Source organism: Engystomops pustulosus, chromosome 3, assembly GCF_040894005.1.
Source record: "Engystomops pustulosus chromosome 3, aEngPut4.maternal, whole genome shotgun sequence".
Classification (NCBI taxonomy): Eukaryota; Metazoa; Chordata; class Amphibia; order Anura; family Leptodactylidae; genus Engystomops; species Engystomops pustulosus.
In genome coordinates this window covers 131,512,646-131,530,075 of record NC_092413.1, presented here as the reverse complement: position 1 = coordinate 131,530,075, position 17,430 = coordinate 131,512,646, and the positions used below count along the sequence as shown (strand labels likewise).

General features: G+C 38.0%; 1 protein-coding gene across 25 annotated transcripts in view; it reads left to right on the top strand.

Annotated features, from left to right (window-relative positions):
- Window positions 1-17,430, top strand: part of RIMS1 (regulating synaptic membrane exocytosis 1) — a 258,952-nt gene that overhangs the window by 137,041 nt on the left and 104,481 nt on the right. For 9 of the 25 annotated variants that reach the window (XM_072142150.1, XM_072142134.1, XM_072142136.1 and 6 more), the window contains 4 exons: window positions 582-644; window positions 4,530-4,607; window positions 7,993-8,082; window positions 14,887-14,958. In XM_072142150.1, the coding sequence (XP_071998251.1) occupies window positions 582-644; window positions 4,530-4,607; window positions 7,993-8,082; window positions 14,887-14,958 (303 nt within the window). The remainder of the gene's footprint in view (window positions 1-581; window positions 645-4,529; window positions 4,608-7,992; window positions 8,083-14,886; window positions 14,959-17,430) is intronic. The other 16 variants (XM_072142152.1, XM_072142142.1, XM_072142138.1 and 13 more) reach the window with 7 other exon arrangements.

Below are 17,430 nucleotides of genomic sequence, written 5' to 3'. Positions count from 1 at the left end.
TGCTCATTTACTCATTATCAGTTTTAGGACGTACCTAACTTTTAGACAGGTTACAACCATGACACCGCCAAGCTGTCAGATCTATCAAGCTACTCCAAAAAATTACCAATTATGAAAGAAAATCTACCATTAAAATCAACATTTGACTTTGGTAATCCTCTTATATTTGTTATATGTAGCTTCCTTCTCTCTAAAATAAAATTATGCAATAAAGTTATGTAAATGAGCCTGACAGGCTGCCCTTACCCCTCTGTGATCTGGCTGTACACGCTGTTTCACTATCTTCCCCCTGCTTCCTCAGCACTTGTGCAGTGAGCACTTCCTGCTTTGCTGATCAAGCAGGGGGCTAAGAGTGAGACAGTGTAACAGCCTGTAACAAGCCAGATCACAGAGGGGCTAAGGCAAAATTGATTTTAGAAGGAAGAAGTCCATGGATAACAAATATAAGTTTATGGTATGGTAAGCATGGTTTATCATGCTTGATTTGCTTTAAGGGTTTTAGACTGTTAAAGAAAACATTGCAGACTAGTACGGCAAAATTTGTGTATTATAGAGACTTAAATATTTCTCTTTTTATCCAGTGATCTTCTTATGTTGCCGAGAGCAAAACGTGGCCGAAGTGCTGAGTGCCTACATACTATAAGGTACCATAGATTTTTAAGCATTTTATTTTACTCTGGATATATGTTAATAGATCAAGATTTTTTTTATTAGCAAAACAAACAATAAGAAACTAAAGGCAAACCTAGCCAACATGTTATGCCGTATCTACAGAATAGGGCCTAACTTGCTGATCAGTGGTGGGGACTGAGGTACCATAGAGATGAATGGAGCAGAACGGACATGCGTGGCCATCAGCTCCATTTATATCTGGGAGCACCTACGGGTCCGACAGAGGTACCACGCACCCCATCGGACCCCCGTTCTGAGACCATTCTGAGTACCCTACCGATCAGCAAGTTGGAGGGAAAACCTCTTTAGTTCAAAATTCCCATTTTGGCGTGGTATTTGATAATGTGACCTAAAGGAGTTCAGAAACTCAATATTATGGCCTCTTGATAATTGAATACATTAGCCCTTCTGTATCAAACTTATCCTTCATCAGCATACATGTGATACTAATAACTACTCAACATTATCTTAAAGGAAACATGGTTGACAAAAATAATTTAATAATTCTGCTGACAGTGATAGGTCTTGCAATAGGTCTTGATAGGTCTGTGTTAGTGGCTATCCCAAAAAAGCCTATACTAATTATGAAATTAAACCTAACATCATCAACCAAATGGAGTAAGTGAAGGACTTTAAAGCGTAACTCTAACGTTAACTAGCCAAAAATAGTTTCAGCACAGCTGGAGAAAGTCTTTGACAAAATTTCTAACAATAACTTGTCATGCTGCTGGCTTATTCCTAGCCTGAGATACAGCCTGAAATATGTATTAGCCCTACTCATAAAATAATCTTCAGCTTCTCCTTAACGGGGCCAGCACTTCCTGGTTGTTACATCAGCTTAGGTCATTGAGGCAAGATGAGGTGGACTGTTTGTGGGAACATGAGAGTAGAGTGTACATAGAGCAGACACCATGGAGATGCTTCCTGTAGCCACTAATCAAAGATGGAGGAGCACACTGCAAAGTCCCAAGCCCCACACCTTTTCCTGACTCTCCAGTTCATAGAGTTTTCTACAGACTATTGTTTATAACCAGAATACTTGGCAGAAGGTAGGGAGGCTGAGGCAGACAGAAAATAGAGAATTAGTAGAGAAACAGCTGCAATAAGGTAATGAATGTATGTTGGAAACCTGTTAGTTTGCAGCTATTGCAGCTTCAGGAAAAAATTTATAAACTTTACAGTTGCGCTTTAAAGATAAATTATCCAACAACTTTAGTGATAAAGGTGTTTGAAAAATACTGTCCTGTACCTAATGGTCTTACACAGTTATTGCCAAGCTTCACATACAGCTATTAATAAAAATAGTATAATAAAATTTCAAATCTCCAAATCGGTATATAAACAGTACATTTTAAGCAATGCTTGTTACATTTTTTGTCAATTTTAGTGATCTTTCTGGGATTAAATTACTCATGGTCCATCCTTAAAATAGGCCAGAAATATCAACAACTGACATTCTCACTGACCAGCTGCTCATGGTGACGTTCTGTGCGAGCCACTTTGCTGCATTCACATGACATTTTAGTTCAGGCTGTTCAGTCCTAGCCTAAGGATAACCTGCCCCTGTTAAGAAATATACATTACAGTCAGATTTAAAGGGGTTGCCCACTAATAAGAAATTTTACCAGTGTAAGTGCATAACCCATACTAAACTTATCCCGGTTAAGTTTTTCTGTTTCCAGCAGGATCCATGGGTCAAGTGCCCTGTCAGCAGCAGGACTCAGGATTCTTGTGACAGTCTGTTTCCGGCTGGCTTGTGCTGTGCAGCCAGCATTGTATTCCAAGGACAACCCTCCAACCACTGATATGAGAGTGATTATAATTGATTACTGCAAAGCCATTCCACCCTCCTGAAGGCAGCAGAACATGGGATGTCACAGGAAGTCCCAAGTCCACCTACCAATGGGTCACGTGACCTTTATAAGGGTGACTCTAAAAGGGTGTTGCACTTACCCTGGTAAAGTTTATTTTCAGTAGCCAACCCTTTAAACCTTGAAATAAAATATGAACTTTTCAAGGCTTGGAGATTCTGAAGATGTTTCATGTGGTTGACAATCGGGCATACAAATTCTGTTGTATTGGTTTCACTTCCTTCTGTAGGTGAAGTCAAGGTTGCGATGAGAAGTATATTTGATACGTTTTTTCCTCTGCTTACAACTAGAATTAGATACAGGCAAATGATGTTTATGTCAGATATGATCCTATCCTACATGGCACATTATAGCAGTGTGTAATCTGTGAAAAATAGTTGCAAGAAATGGTTATAAAAACACTCATTGTACGTTCATCAAATTTTGTGTACAGAGGTTAATGTGGTGCTGTGTTACTCCTGCAATTTCCAGCAGCAGTGAGATAGATACACTGTAATGGTATAATTGTATATCATTCTTATCAGGCCTTGATATTCAATTTAACATGGTTCATATTCAGTATAGTTATCACCACTTTTTCTCCACTAACTGATTTGAATAATTTTACACCTTACACATTTATCCATTCAATAATAGGTAATGGAGTTAGTGATGAGTAAATAGGTAAACTCTTGAAAAAGATAAAAAAGTCCTCTGCCAGCAACTACATAATGGGAGTACACCATGGGACACATTTACTTACCCGTCTAGAGGAGTCCACTGAAAGTGCATTGTCCGACCGGAATGCACTCTGCCGCGATTCACTAAGATCGTGCACCCGATATACTGCATGTGTCGCTTCCCCGCTCAGGTCCGCTGGAGTTCACCTTATTCTTCTTGGTGTATGTAATTGCTTGATCTTTAGACACAATTTTAGTGTTAAATCCAGCGCTCAGCCCAAAATTGGGATTTGAGATGAATCATTGTAAATGTGAACAGTTTCCAAATAAAGGTTATAAAAATAAAATCAAACCTTCTGTCGACTTAGAGAATAAGCACAAGTGCAAAGTAACATATATGACAGACAATCTGACTTTTACCTAAAAAGAATATTTAATTAGGCTACATTTACATGATGTTTTTTTGTATACACTCCTAAATATATACCGTATATACTCATGTAAAAGCCGACCCAAGTATAAGCCGAAGCCCCTAATTTTACCACAAAAACCTGGTAAACCTATATATTTTTTACTCGAGTATAAGCCGAGTTTGGGGTTTCAGCTCAATTTTTTGTGCTGAAAAACTAGGCTTATACTCGAGTATATATGGTATATATACACTCCTCTTTTCTTCCTGCTCCTGCTGACCAAAATATACGCACAGTGGTGGCTACAATAGTCTTTGTGTAACATATGTAAATTATTGCTTTCCTCCCTGGCCTCCACAAATTGTATTAACAGTGATGTTACTCTCATATAAGAACAGTTACATCACTGTGAGAATCACATTGATCATTGGCAAAGGCAATCACTGGCATATAAGGACTGTGACATCACTGTGGGGAAAACCCAAAAATTGGCAGCAACCAATCACTGACTGCTGCCGATGTTCACTCTTCCTCCCTCTTTTAGGAACAGAATATTTTATTCCACTGTATACTTATATAGTGGGATATGTCTCCATTGTATCCATTGTAATCTATTGTAAGGACTGGTCAGAAATCCATCCAATATATCAATACAATGAGGTTCAAAAACGTGGTGAGAATGTAGCCTTACATGTATCGCCCAACATACATTTTGTTGATCCAGATTTAATACAACACATATGAGTATTCCAACATATACAGCTTGGCATTCACTGTGCATACCTTCCTTGTTTCCATCATCCAGTAGTGAAACACACTAATGGCTGTACAACTAATATATTTCTGACTACAAATCCTGTGTTGCTGAAGTACTATTGCATTCTTTCTTTGTGTCCTGTGTTGTTTCAATACACAAGAAATACTGTTAGGCACAGTAAAACTTTGCCACCCAAGATGCCTTTGCTAGAGTTTGGTTCTAATTGGAGACTGTACAGGTAAGAGTTTTGTTGTGGAGTTAACAGTTATGTTGTCCATGTTCGAGTCACTATGTTCTTCTACAAAAAAAAACATTTTTCTGTTCAGGGGAAAGAATTATGTTTGCCTATTTTAGTATGCCTTGTCCTTGTAGTGTTTTATGCTCTCTATTGTCTGCTTTGTACTGTATGAATTTCTGGTTTTGTATTCCTGTTTGCTAGAACCGGGCTCTTGAACTATTGTTATATAAAATGGGCATAATAACATCTACTTTCCAATTAATTTTACTTTTTACATCTACTTATTTCTGCTCAATAGCCAATTGAGCTGTATTGTTGAGGGATTGATGGGTTGAAGAGCCCTGTTTTGGTAAAATTCAATGTCAGTGTCAGCAAAGGCTCAGGAATGTTCTGCTTGAATACACACTAACTGTAAGTACATGTAAGATACACAGTGGCATGTATATGTAAGACACAGGTTGGACAACCTCCAAATATAGGGTTAATTTACAACACTTAGCAGTATGAACATTTAAGTAGTATTACTTTCAAGTCAGTGAAGCGATTGTATGCTCCTGTGTATGTATAGAGGCCTTATTGTTTTTTACCTTTACAGTTTGTATTTTCGCAAACCACCTTGAGAAAATACTGTTGTTAAATGTAAACATAGCAATGTTAAAGATTCAAAGATTATTTCATCTGAATTTATGACATTCAGTAGGTTCGGTATCTACTTAAAGGAAATGTATCATCAAAAATAAATCGCTCCTTAAAATAAAATGTCGAGCAGAGCCCCCCTTTAACATAAAATATCTAGCAGGACCCTCCATTAAAAAGAAAACTCCATCAGAGCCCCATTTAAAAAGAAATGTACAGCAGTGACCCCCTTTACAAATAAAATGTTCAGCAAGACCCTTCTTTTAAAAAAAAGGCTGGCAGAGAACTTTTCATGATAAAATAATAAACTTAGTACTAACCTCTGGCGCTTTCTTCTCTCCCGGCTCGCCTTCTATGCTGGCGTCCAGGCAGTGCGGACAGAGGCACATCTATGCTTTCTGCCCACATGCACACACTAAGACCTGATGAAGTCATGCCGCGTCACTGTGTGTGCATGGGGGCAGAGACCAAAGACGTGCCTCTGCCCGCACTGCCAGGAAGCCAGAAGATGCGGCAAGAAGACAAGCTGGGGAAGAAGAGGAAGCCATGGGTGAGCGTGGGTTTTTTTTTATATATATAAACTCGAGTGAGGCTTTTTCACTTTTACTCGGCTTATATGTGAGTATATACGGAACCCATAGATCCAGGCACTGTGACTGTGATAATCTTTTTATATTTGTTATTCATGACCTCCTTTCTTCTAAAATCAACTTTAAAAATAATTATAATGAGCCTGAGTGGCTACCCTAGTACCTCTGTGATGTGGCTTTACAGGCTGTCCTGCCCTCCCCCTGCTCCTTCAGCACTAAGAATACAACAGGAAATGCTCACTGTACAAGTGTTGAGGGAGCAGGGGGAAGGTGAGACACTGTAAGAGCCTATAAAGCCAGATCAAAGAGGGGCTAGAGCAGTTATGGTGAACCTTTTAGCGGACGAGTGCCCAAAGTACAGGCAAAAACCCACTTACTGACAATTTATTCAAAACTAGATTAAAACTATGACATTTTAGCAACCACACTATACAAAAAAGAAAGGTATGTTTAGTTTTACAATGATGGACACCCACAACCCTATGTAAGTTACCAGGGGATGCAGTAACCTTAAGTGTATGACCCCCCTTTGAACACCACAATAGATATACAGCATGTAGGAATATAAAAGGCTGAATGTGTAAATTCACTACCTCACTTATGTTGTACTAACCTACAAATTTGGCTCAATTTTGTGTAGAGCTGTGTGCCCAGCTCTGTTTTGAAAACGATACACAGATTTTTTGTAAAGTAGTCAGCTAAGCATTATGAGTATTTAGTATTTCTCATTTAACATTATTATTCAGTGCCTGATATGAAGATATTACTTCCTGTGTTATAATAGAAATAAAAATACAGCCCTAGGCTATAACACAGACTGTAACCCAGAATCAGTAATCCAATGGATTTATACTTTTTGATTAAGTTGAATTGTAACCTGACGTTTAAAATTGAACACATAATATAGAATAATATGGGACGTCTTTGGAAGCTGATTTATACTGCATTTTTATACTAGACTATACAAATATAGTGTATGAATTAAGGACATATAGACACCGGAACATATCTATATTTTTATTTTCCATCATGACATGTCATGTTTTAATTTCTTTTCAACCAAAGTCAGATCATATAATTGATTTTTCCTACTATTAGTAGGCCATGATTAGTGATTAAAATTTAATTGGAGAGGAGAAAAGAATGATAAACATAGGTATTACCATACTCATATCGAGCCACATCCATTGCCAACAGAATGTTCACAGCTGCTAATGTTGGTCTGTATGTGTATTGCAAATGTCGGATTGTATCTGTACCTCAAATAAAAACTTGGCCCTGTACATAAGATAAATAGTATAACTAGACTGGCCAACCATCAAATTTGTTTGGTCCCTGTCAACTTTCCTCTAAAGTAGATATTGGGGTAAAGAAAGGCAATATGGGTTTTCTCATGGCTAATCCTTGGTTCTCAAGGAAGATAAGCCACCACTAAAGACAGCCTTCTTCTCTTTCCAATTAAGAACACATGAATACTTGGCCAAGCTCTGCATACATGTATATGGGAGGTGTAGCTGTTCCCCAAAAGAACTTTTGGATGACTACAGTGTATAACCAGCGCCTCCTCGATTGGTCAACAGTTATTTTTCCCAATCACATCTAATGCAGTGCATTTGATTGACTGAATAATGGCAATAATAATACTATCATTGCTGTTGGCCAATGTAATTGCAAACTCTTTATTATGAAATGTGGAAGCTAGGATTACTGCCAAATATAGTCAGGGAACAACCAGAACCTGATTTTACTCTGATTGTAAGACAGGAGAGATTGCCAAATAATACAAATTCTTTGTACTGAAAGTTCTAAAAGTTTCTCATTTACACTTTCACCTAAACTATTAAAAAATATAACGTAAATAGTAACTCCATAGAGGAACTATCTGCAAATATATTTTATATTAAGTTTAATATTCCCAGCCAGGTTTAGAGCCCAGATGGGTTCTGCGCCTGCAGGTTATTGGCTTCATAACTTAGTGTGTTTATACTAAGAAGGGCACATTCATATTCTTGCAAGCATTAACTGTCATGATGATTTTACATCTTATGCTAAGAATACATTACTTTTTATGATTTTATCTCTAACATTGTATCCCTTTCTTTGTTTTCTTTTCTATTCTTCTTTCTCTTCTACCATTGGATGCAATGCACTGGCACTAGTGAACTACAGCCCTCCCTTGACAGGGCTCGAAGTGCTAGTACCAACTGCTTGAGACCAGATACTAGTTTGCATTCACCAGAACGAGAAAGGTATAAAACAGACTTTTTCATTCTATTCATGTGTCTTAGTGATTTCATTTTTTTTTCTTTCATGTCATTTAATATTTTTTTTATACCACTTATATCTTTGTGTCTTAGTGTGTAGTGTATAGTAATGATTTAACCATATCTTAAATGAAACAAGCCCTTATAGCTGTGGTGTGTGTTAGAAGTAATTTTTCAGGTTCAAGTGATGACTATATCTGTGTATACAGTATATTCTGACAAAATCTCTTTAAGGAAGACCTGTCACTCTTTGTACATTTCTGTGGTCAAGAAAAGTAATAAGAGTTTTCTAATTTAAAAAAAAGGAAGACATGTCAGATAATTTACCCCTCACACCAGTAATACTTGCTGGTAAAGGGTTAAAAGTCCTCCACATATCACATAAAATGATCTGCCTCTGAGGCACTGTAACTTAATTACAGCAATTTTTATGATATACAAATGAGTAGACGAGTCAATTTCTGAAAAGAAGAGTAATTTTTTTTGTCCAGGCTGCCAGTGAATCACACTTCCCTCTTTTGATTGACAACTCGATGCCTCCTTAAAGCTCTGTCTGAGTATACAGGAAGTCCTTTTCCTGTCCTCTTCCTATCCAGAATGCTGTCCATCCCACTGGACATGGGGAACTGCAGATCTTATCACCATTTAACCAATTGAGTAGAAATAAAAATGTGACCAGCACTCACTCACTGGCTCACTACTGTGCTTCGCAAGCATCTCTTATCACCATTTAACACACCAGTGACGAGCAGCGGTGGGAAGATCCAAAATAGACAAAAGGAGAAAAAGTTTGGGGAATGATTTTACTGGTGGGATACTTGCTCTGCAAGGTTCACTTTAATCCCTTAATAACCCAGGAAGAAAATGTACATCATGGTCGGCGGCTAATTCGTGCCCCGGACGTACATTTTTATCCTCAACTGCTGTAACCATTGACAACAGTGACAGCAGTGCGGTAGTCTTGCTGCATGCAACAGCCCAGCACCCGCGGTAACAGCTGGGATTGCAATAGTTTTTAAATAGGGTCAGTTCTGGTGCCAGTATCTAAATCATAGAACTTTTAAAACTCCTTTTTTTCATTAATAAATGCAAAACATTTCAACCCAAAAACACTACTAAGGACATAGAAGGACATTAAGCACAACATGTCACATAAAATGTGAAAATCACCTTGGTAAAAAAAAGCGTTATAAAGTTATTTTACTACTGTTTTGCACCAATTTTCCCTGAATTGCCCCGGGATTTTGGCGCACACGATTGGATTGTGGTGCATCGGTGCCAGCATGCATACAACGGAAATTGGGGGGGGGGGGTGGCCGTTGGAAAACCTGTCGGATTCGGAGAAACCGCCGTTTTTTTTAAAAAAAATGTGTGGCTTGATACGCGCTTACCTGCACCCGGCCTGGCTTGGTGAACTTCAGTGAACTCCGACGGAATTCAGCGCAGCACCGACACCTAGTGGACATCGGGGGAACTACCTTATAGTAGTATTAGTTATTTGCGCCAGAAGATGGTAAGATTAAGCGTTTTTTTTTTTTGTACAAGAGGTTTTAACTTTTTTAAATATATTAAAAAAAAAACATGATAAAACCTATATAAATTTTGAATCCCTGTGATTGTATCGACCCAAAGAATAAAGAAGACGTGTCATTTGGGGCACACAGTGAAAGACGTAAAAACCAAGCCCACAAGAAAATGGTGCAAATACATTTTTAATAAATTTTACTGTATTTGAAATTTTTCTCCCCCTTTCCAGTACACGGCATGGAATATTAAATACCATCACTATGGATTGCAATTTGTTATGCAGAGACAAGCCCTCACAAAGCTCTCTACATGGAAAAATTAAAAAAAATTATAGATTTTTGAAGGTGGGGAGTGAAAAATGAAATCGCAAAAATGAAAAGGGCCTGTTTGTTAATGGGTTAAGGTGAACATGAGCTGTGTCCTTAACGGGTTAAGTAAGAATTCTCCTCAAAGAGACTTTGCCAGTAAAGGCTGCCTTTGAAGGCGTGTGAAAACCTATAGCCATTGATGGTCCACCTGATGGGGAGGATTCTGGTAAATATGCTCTTACTTAATTTTAAGACCTAGTCACTAGCCTCACATTCAGCTAAACCAGTTCCCTACACTATACTGGCAAGATGAAAAGACATCGAAAAAGTGCTGTCTACAGTTGGGAATCTGTTCCTTATGGAATAGAAATACTGGTCTGGCTTTTATCCTGCATCATGTCATTAGGCTTCTGAAAAAGTCATGCTTGAAGTTAACGGGGGTGCCCATAAGTGGGGTAGCTAAGAAGCAAGTTTTCCTTGTTCCATCTGGGAAAATGTATATACATAGTTCCTAGATATCTCCCAGTGGAGCATCAATGGATGCAAGTCTGCACACCTAGTCAAACTAAGACTGGATTCACACTACCATTGGCCGCCGTACGTGTGCTGCACCGTACCGCTCCCGTAGGGCGCCGTGCGCCCATTGCCGTCAGTGGGGGACGTATATTGGCCATACATACGTCGGCCGTATATACGTCCCCCATGCGGCAGGGTGAATTTCTGAATTTACAGTGTGGTAGGATTCATGAATATATTGTTAACCACTTTGCTGACATGTCCCAATATTTACCTTTGTGTGCAGGAAACAAAGCTTCCCTTCATGACCTTTATTTTAGGTTTCTGTAACTTAGGCCACCTATGTCATCTCATTTATTTCCAAAGTATGAACAATAATTTCCTAATCTTCCATACTAGAGCAACATGGCCAGTTATAATATTGTATAATGCCACTGTTGTTTTTTCTCTGGCTCTGCTATACTTACAGTACATACATATTTTTTGACAAATATCCAGCTATCAGAAGAAGAATGAGAATGTTCCCCACAAATTAGTAGCTTACATCCCATGACATTCCTTTATTACAGCAGCATTCCTGAGGGTGGATGAACATGGTTATCTTTAAATGCTCATTTGCTAATATTTAGGTCCTCTGGTTCTTAATGTTTTTTAAAAAGGAACCTGTCATCAGAAATTGGCTTAATGAATTACTACCACTATGTTGTCAAGCAGCTGAGCAGCTTCTAGATCATATTGCTTTCAAGTCCTGGTATGGTGGCATCATCCATAAAATCAACTCTGAATTGAGATGTAAATTGGTTTTATGAAGTCAAGGAGGCGGGGAGTTTAACATTGAAGTCAAGCTTTCCCTGCCTCAGAATGCCCTCCTCACTGGAATTGATCATTGACCAGATCTCCTTAGGTCTGGCATATGATGTCAATCACAGGAGAGGAAGAGTTCAGAGGTGGAAAAAGCTTGACTTTAATGTTAAACTCACCACCTCCCTGACTTTATACAACCAATTAACATCTCACTTCAAAATTAATTAAGAAACATGACCTTGAAGCTGCTCAGCTGCTTCTTAATATGTTGGTAATAGATTAATAGGCCATTTTCTTATGACAGGTTCCTTTATAAACTCGAGGACCCCGAAAGGAGAAATAAACTTGTGGTGTTAATGGCACAGAGCAGTGTTTATTCTCTTGAACAGAGGACATAGCTATGTGATATAATGTAAGACATAGTCTAAAAGGGAATGGTTAGTTTAAATGGTAAGTTTGGTGTATTGGTAACAATGCTGGTGTATTTTACGTGCTAAAGAGCTTTCTTGGATGAAACATTAACGATCCTTAGGCCCAATTTACATTAAGATGTAAACCCATTTAAACAAAATTTAAAGCCTGCAATTCTCCTTCTCTTACTACTTGTTATATCCCTAACTTCCATTAGTTTAACTGCCTATTCATGTTTTTTTTTTCAATGGTCACTAAACTTTTAACAGACTTTGTAGAAATCAGTCGTACGTTGTAGGTATGTACTAAATTATAGTACATTATTAGATTAGCTTTTTTCATGTATTAGCAATTTTGCCCTCTTCAAGCTCTACCTTTAAATTTTATTTTCCCTGAGCCGGTGGGTGGAGACATGTTTTGTTCCTTATTAAAAAACGCATGAAAAGGACAGGAGATTTTACTCCTCAATTTCATTTCTCTTACTCATCATGGAGGGATTTTTAAGTAATGACCAGTAGTAAAATGAATGATGCATTTGGGTCACTATAACTGCATCATACTTTATCTGTATCTTTCCTTCTCTCCATCTCAACTCCAAATTTTCTTCAAATTGGATGTGGCACGCTAGATCTGTGTGCATGCACGAGTAGTTTTTATTTCATATTCTAATCTTGAAAATTAAATATGTGTAGTTTTCCTTTAAGACACCGGTCTTTTGAGAAAAGGAAGGAATTCAGACAGGAAGCAAAAGAGCACAATATATTATATATATATATATATTTAGCATAGCCTATATTTTAGCATTGATCACAGCTTTTTCTCTAGCACCATTTAAAGGGGTTAGCTGGCAATTTTTTTTTAAATAAATCTGAATATTGCATAGAAATATGAAATAACTCAAATATAACTTCCCAATCACATTACAGGGCTCATCAAGTCTTTGCTGGTCTCTATTTTCTGTGTCCCATCTTGACATGGAAATAAACAGAAATGCTCACTTGCAGCAGTCAACGCCTCAGTAATTGGCTTGGTGTGCATAGTCAGGTTTAGAAAGTTGAGACCAATGGGGAGCTGTAAAGCATTAGAACAGGGTATTTTTGTGGTGATACCTGAAATCATCTTTACTTCAGGAAACCCATAAAAAGTAATTATCCTTTAATAGTTATGTTTTCTTTTGCTTGTGTTTGTCATTTACGAAGAATCATCTGTTTATGTATGTTTTTTCAGTATTGTCATTGTTCTATTACCTAAAGGGGTTGTCCACTTTCAGCAAAATATTGATATGGTTTGTGAAATAAAAAGGTTATACAACTTTCCAATATAATTTCTGTATCCTGCTATAGCAAGCTTCTTTGTTTTCTTCCAGGGGAAAGAAATCTGTCCCTGGTCATGTGATGGACAGGCACCTGTGTATCCATCACATGACCATGGACAGATTTCTATCCACTAGAAGTAAACATAGAAGCTTTTTATAGAATGACAGCAAGCAGAGATATAGAAAACTATAAGGTATTGATACAGAAAGCATATTGAAAGTTGCATAACTTTTCCTTACACAAAACATATCAATTATTTGCTGAAAGTGAACAACCGCTTTAAGTAAAAGTCTCATATTACATTACGATCTGTACAATGTTTCCAAATTGTGATGCTTCTTTTACAATCAATAGTTGGAAAAGATTCTAGTTCAAAGAGAAAGGGAAACATCAAAAACATTTGTTCTTTGAAATACATTTTTCCGCTTTGTACAAGTGTGAAAGCAGCCTTATCGTTATAGGGGATCTCTGACTTAACCCCAGTGCTGCTTGAATGCAGTTATGTCTTCAAAATGAACCTATCACCAGAAATTAGCTGGTGTCATGTTCCAGTAGCTAATGCTATGCTGATTTTAAAAATGCCTTTGTCAGCATTCTGAATCGTTTCAGCAGTTTATAATAGTTTATTTTACATTACCTGGTTCCCTGCTAGCAGCATGTGGTGAGTCCCCGGGGACAGGGAAGCTGCAGCCTGTGTGTGCCTGTGTCAGTCCTCTTTCCTCCACACTCATGCAGCTCCTCTCCACACTTCCTGTCATGTACATTGAGCAGGCAGGGGAGGGGGATGGTTTGGAGTATGTCACGTGTGATCCCGCAACCCATGTCCCCGTCTCCTAGGCCATTCCCAGAATCCTTTATAACCCAGCCTCTCCCTGCACATCCTGCTGGATCTTTGTGCCTTGTGCCTTGGAGAAAGCTTTGTCTCTGATGCCCTGTGCTCGTGTTCTGAATTCCCATTGTGACCCCGATTCCGTTCCTGACTACGCTCCTGTGCTGCTTGTTCTGACCTCTGCCTGTCGCTGACTACGATTCTGCTCAACGTCTCTGTACCTTGCCTTGGCTGCCACCACGGACAAAGTCACGCCTGTGGAACGACCTGGTTGTACCACACCACAACAAGTCCAACCTGCTTTGCTGCGGGCCCTGGTGAAAACCGGGCACCACTTAGACTCTGGTCCCAGGTATCAGCTTATATCATCGTCCACGGTGGTCCAGCAGGTCCACTATCCCTGGTGCCTGACAGTTTAGAAGAAGAGTGTATGAGGAGACACGGGCACACACAGGCTGCAGCTGCTCCTCCCCCAAGATTCACCACATGGTCTTGGAAGGGAGACAGTTAATGTAAAATAAACTGCTGTAATGATTCCGAATGCTAACAAAGACATTTTTTAAATCAGCATAGCATAGGCTATTGGAACCTGACACCAGCTAAAAATGACATACCTGATCGCAGGTTCCCTTTAAGGGAATAAAATAAATTAGCATACCTACCCCTTTTCCACAGCTGTCTAGTGTTCAGGTCACTACTGGCCCATCACTGGCCTGAGCGGTGGAAAATCACTCTTCAGGCCAGTTAAAGGTTTTTTCTTTATCAGACACACTGGTACAGTCCAGGAGCAATGTGTTGAAGTTAAACATCCCCTTTTAGTATTTTTAGCATTGTATTATCAGTCATGTTTTCAGTAGCATATTCAAGTCTTTTGGAAATTTTCTTTGTTTTAAAGGGGATTTGCCTCTTATTTTATCATTTAATTTCTGCATGTACGTTGAATTGTAGTATATGCTTTTAATGTTTGTCATTTCAGTGCTTTACATGTAATGTCATTCTTCATTCCTGTTTCCTTCAATTATTATTATCATTATTTTTTTTGCTCTGGCTTTTCCTATTTTTTATCATTACATCTCAGGCAGCCCAGAAAAATGGAAAAATCTAGCAACCAGAAACCAAACAGTAAATGTGCTGTTTCTGAAGTAAAAAGGTATGAGGTTTTCGATGTGTTTCCAAATACCTTATAGAGTGCATTAATAAGAATACAACTCTGTTCCGGGCTTAACAAATAGAGGAAAATTAGGAAGATAGCACTTTTTCTTGGAGTGTTAGCCTCTTTGTTTTCACCCAATACGACTGTCAGATATAATAGTAAACAAGTCCTGGTTTACCTTTGACTAACATTTATGTTTGGTACAGTAAGAGTGGCGCAAAGAGGACCCATTACAGAGCACTATACCAATCTCAAAAATGTATCATTCTTCCTGTGAATGCACTTTAATAGAATAGAACCCTTGCAGCAGATCACCACTTATTGATGGCTGTCACTGGCAATTTCTTATTGAGGGATGCTTCCAACAAAAAGGCGTTAGCTAAGGTTGTCACTAAAAAGGGTCTATTTACAATTTTCAGGATTTCTTATGCTCTCATCCCTTTTTCCTGAGTTATCTATATTCATTTTTAAGGACATGAAGTACATGCAAAAATCTACAATTAAGATTGTAAATGGGGACAAAAGTGAGTTTTTTTTTTTTTATTTTCTTTATTCAAATTTTCCATAAATATTATAAAAAACATTAATCAAAAGCGAGGGATAGTTTTAACAATCACAATATATCAACACAGTGTTAATTATCAATAACCTTTTAGTGCATTTAAAATATGCTATGCGTCTCCAATAATCCACTATATATTATTAATATCTGAGCATCTCAATTATCAGAAATAACCATAACATTTTCACTTATACAGCTCACTTATAATCACCTTAAAGGGAACCTGTCACCAAGAGACCCATTTTCAGCACTCCCCCAGTCCCCACAGAGCATAGTACATACACTGCCAAAGTGTTTTTGTATAAAAAATAGGTTTTACAGAAAAAAAGATATGTTATATTGTACCTTTCATTAGCATCTGCTGTGTGACTAGGCAGTTGCCTATTGGGAGGAGCTGGAAAGGAGCAGTCCCCCCCCCACCCTTGGGAAACATGTGTCCTTTTCAAATATATGAATAACTCCCCACACTCGGGATTGACTGTAGAGGAGCAGGGGGTGTCAATAAGCCAAGTGATGGGTGTTTTCATATATTTGAAAAGGTCACATGTTTCCCAAGGGTGGGGGGGGGGACTGCTCCTTTCCAGCTCCTCCCAATAGGCAACTGCCTAGTCACACAGCAGATGCTAATGAAAGGTACAATATAACATATCTTTTTTTCTGTAAAACCTATTTTTTATACAAAAACACTTTGGCAGTGTATGTACTATGCTCTGTGGGGACTGGGGGAGTGCTAAAAATGGGTCTCCTGGTGACAGGTTCCCTTTAACTACAACAATAAATATTTGATATCATAGTACTATTCTTTATCCTCAGATTCCCTCTTACTTTTTCTTTCTTCCTAATCTATTCCTTTCCCTCCCTCCCCACCCCTCCCAGTCAGCGGGGAAAAAATAAATAAATACATTTAAAAATTTTTTTAAAAAATTATATAATTCCTCCTCACAGTTAGTTCTCTGTGACAAAAGTGAGTTTATAAATAGAGATTCTAAACTCTGAAACAAAACACTAATGTATAAAGGGAACAGAATAAACTTGTAGAATATACATGAAATACCGGTATCTAGGAAATTGCAGTACTTAAGGTGTCAGCGAATATTATTTTAAATATTATATCAAATTTAATGGCAATGGAGAGACTAGTGTTTTTGTTCCTGAAGTTAGTATAGGTTGTACATTTCAAAAGGCTATTCCCCAATAATTGTTCAACCGATTGTTACAGGCACATACTGTGTATAGGACGGCTGGCACACACATGTCCCTCCTATAAGTCCATAATGACCAACTCTTTAAATAGAACTACAAAAACACAAGGAAAATCAAGAGTATTCAGGTCCAACAAATCAATACTTTATTTGAGAAAGATCCAAAAACAAATACATAACACATATATTGCCATCTGGCACCCAGGACTATGTTAGAAAAGATATAAGTGCAACGTGCATGTAAACACTAATGGGTAAGAGGTATGAGATATTAATATGTTTACCCATGAGCGTTTACATGCAGTTTGCACTAACATACTCCTGGATTTCACATGGGCCAGATGATAATACAGGCTTTTTTTTAGAGTGCCATCCCTGATGTTTTAATTATGTATTTTTTATGGTATCTTTCTCAGATAAAGTATTGATTTATTGGACCTGAATACACCTGATTTTCTTTGTGGTTTTGTGTTTCCCCAATAATTGTGTTTTATATGTCAGTTTTATTGTAAAATGATTACTATATTTACTTAACATGTATGCATTGGTGCTACTAACTTTATGTTACATATTTTGTGATGACATAGCGTGTACACTTTATGTTTATACTTTATGCTATACAATTAAAACAAGCTTTACTGCCCACATAACAACCAGTGACAGATCAGCTATATTTGAAATATCTAATGCTCTGCTAAGTGGCTG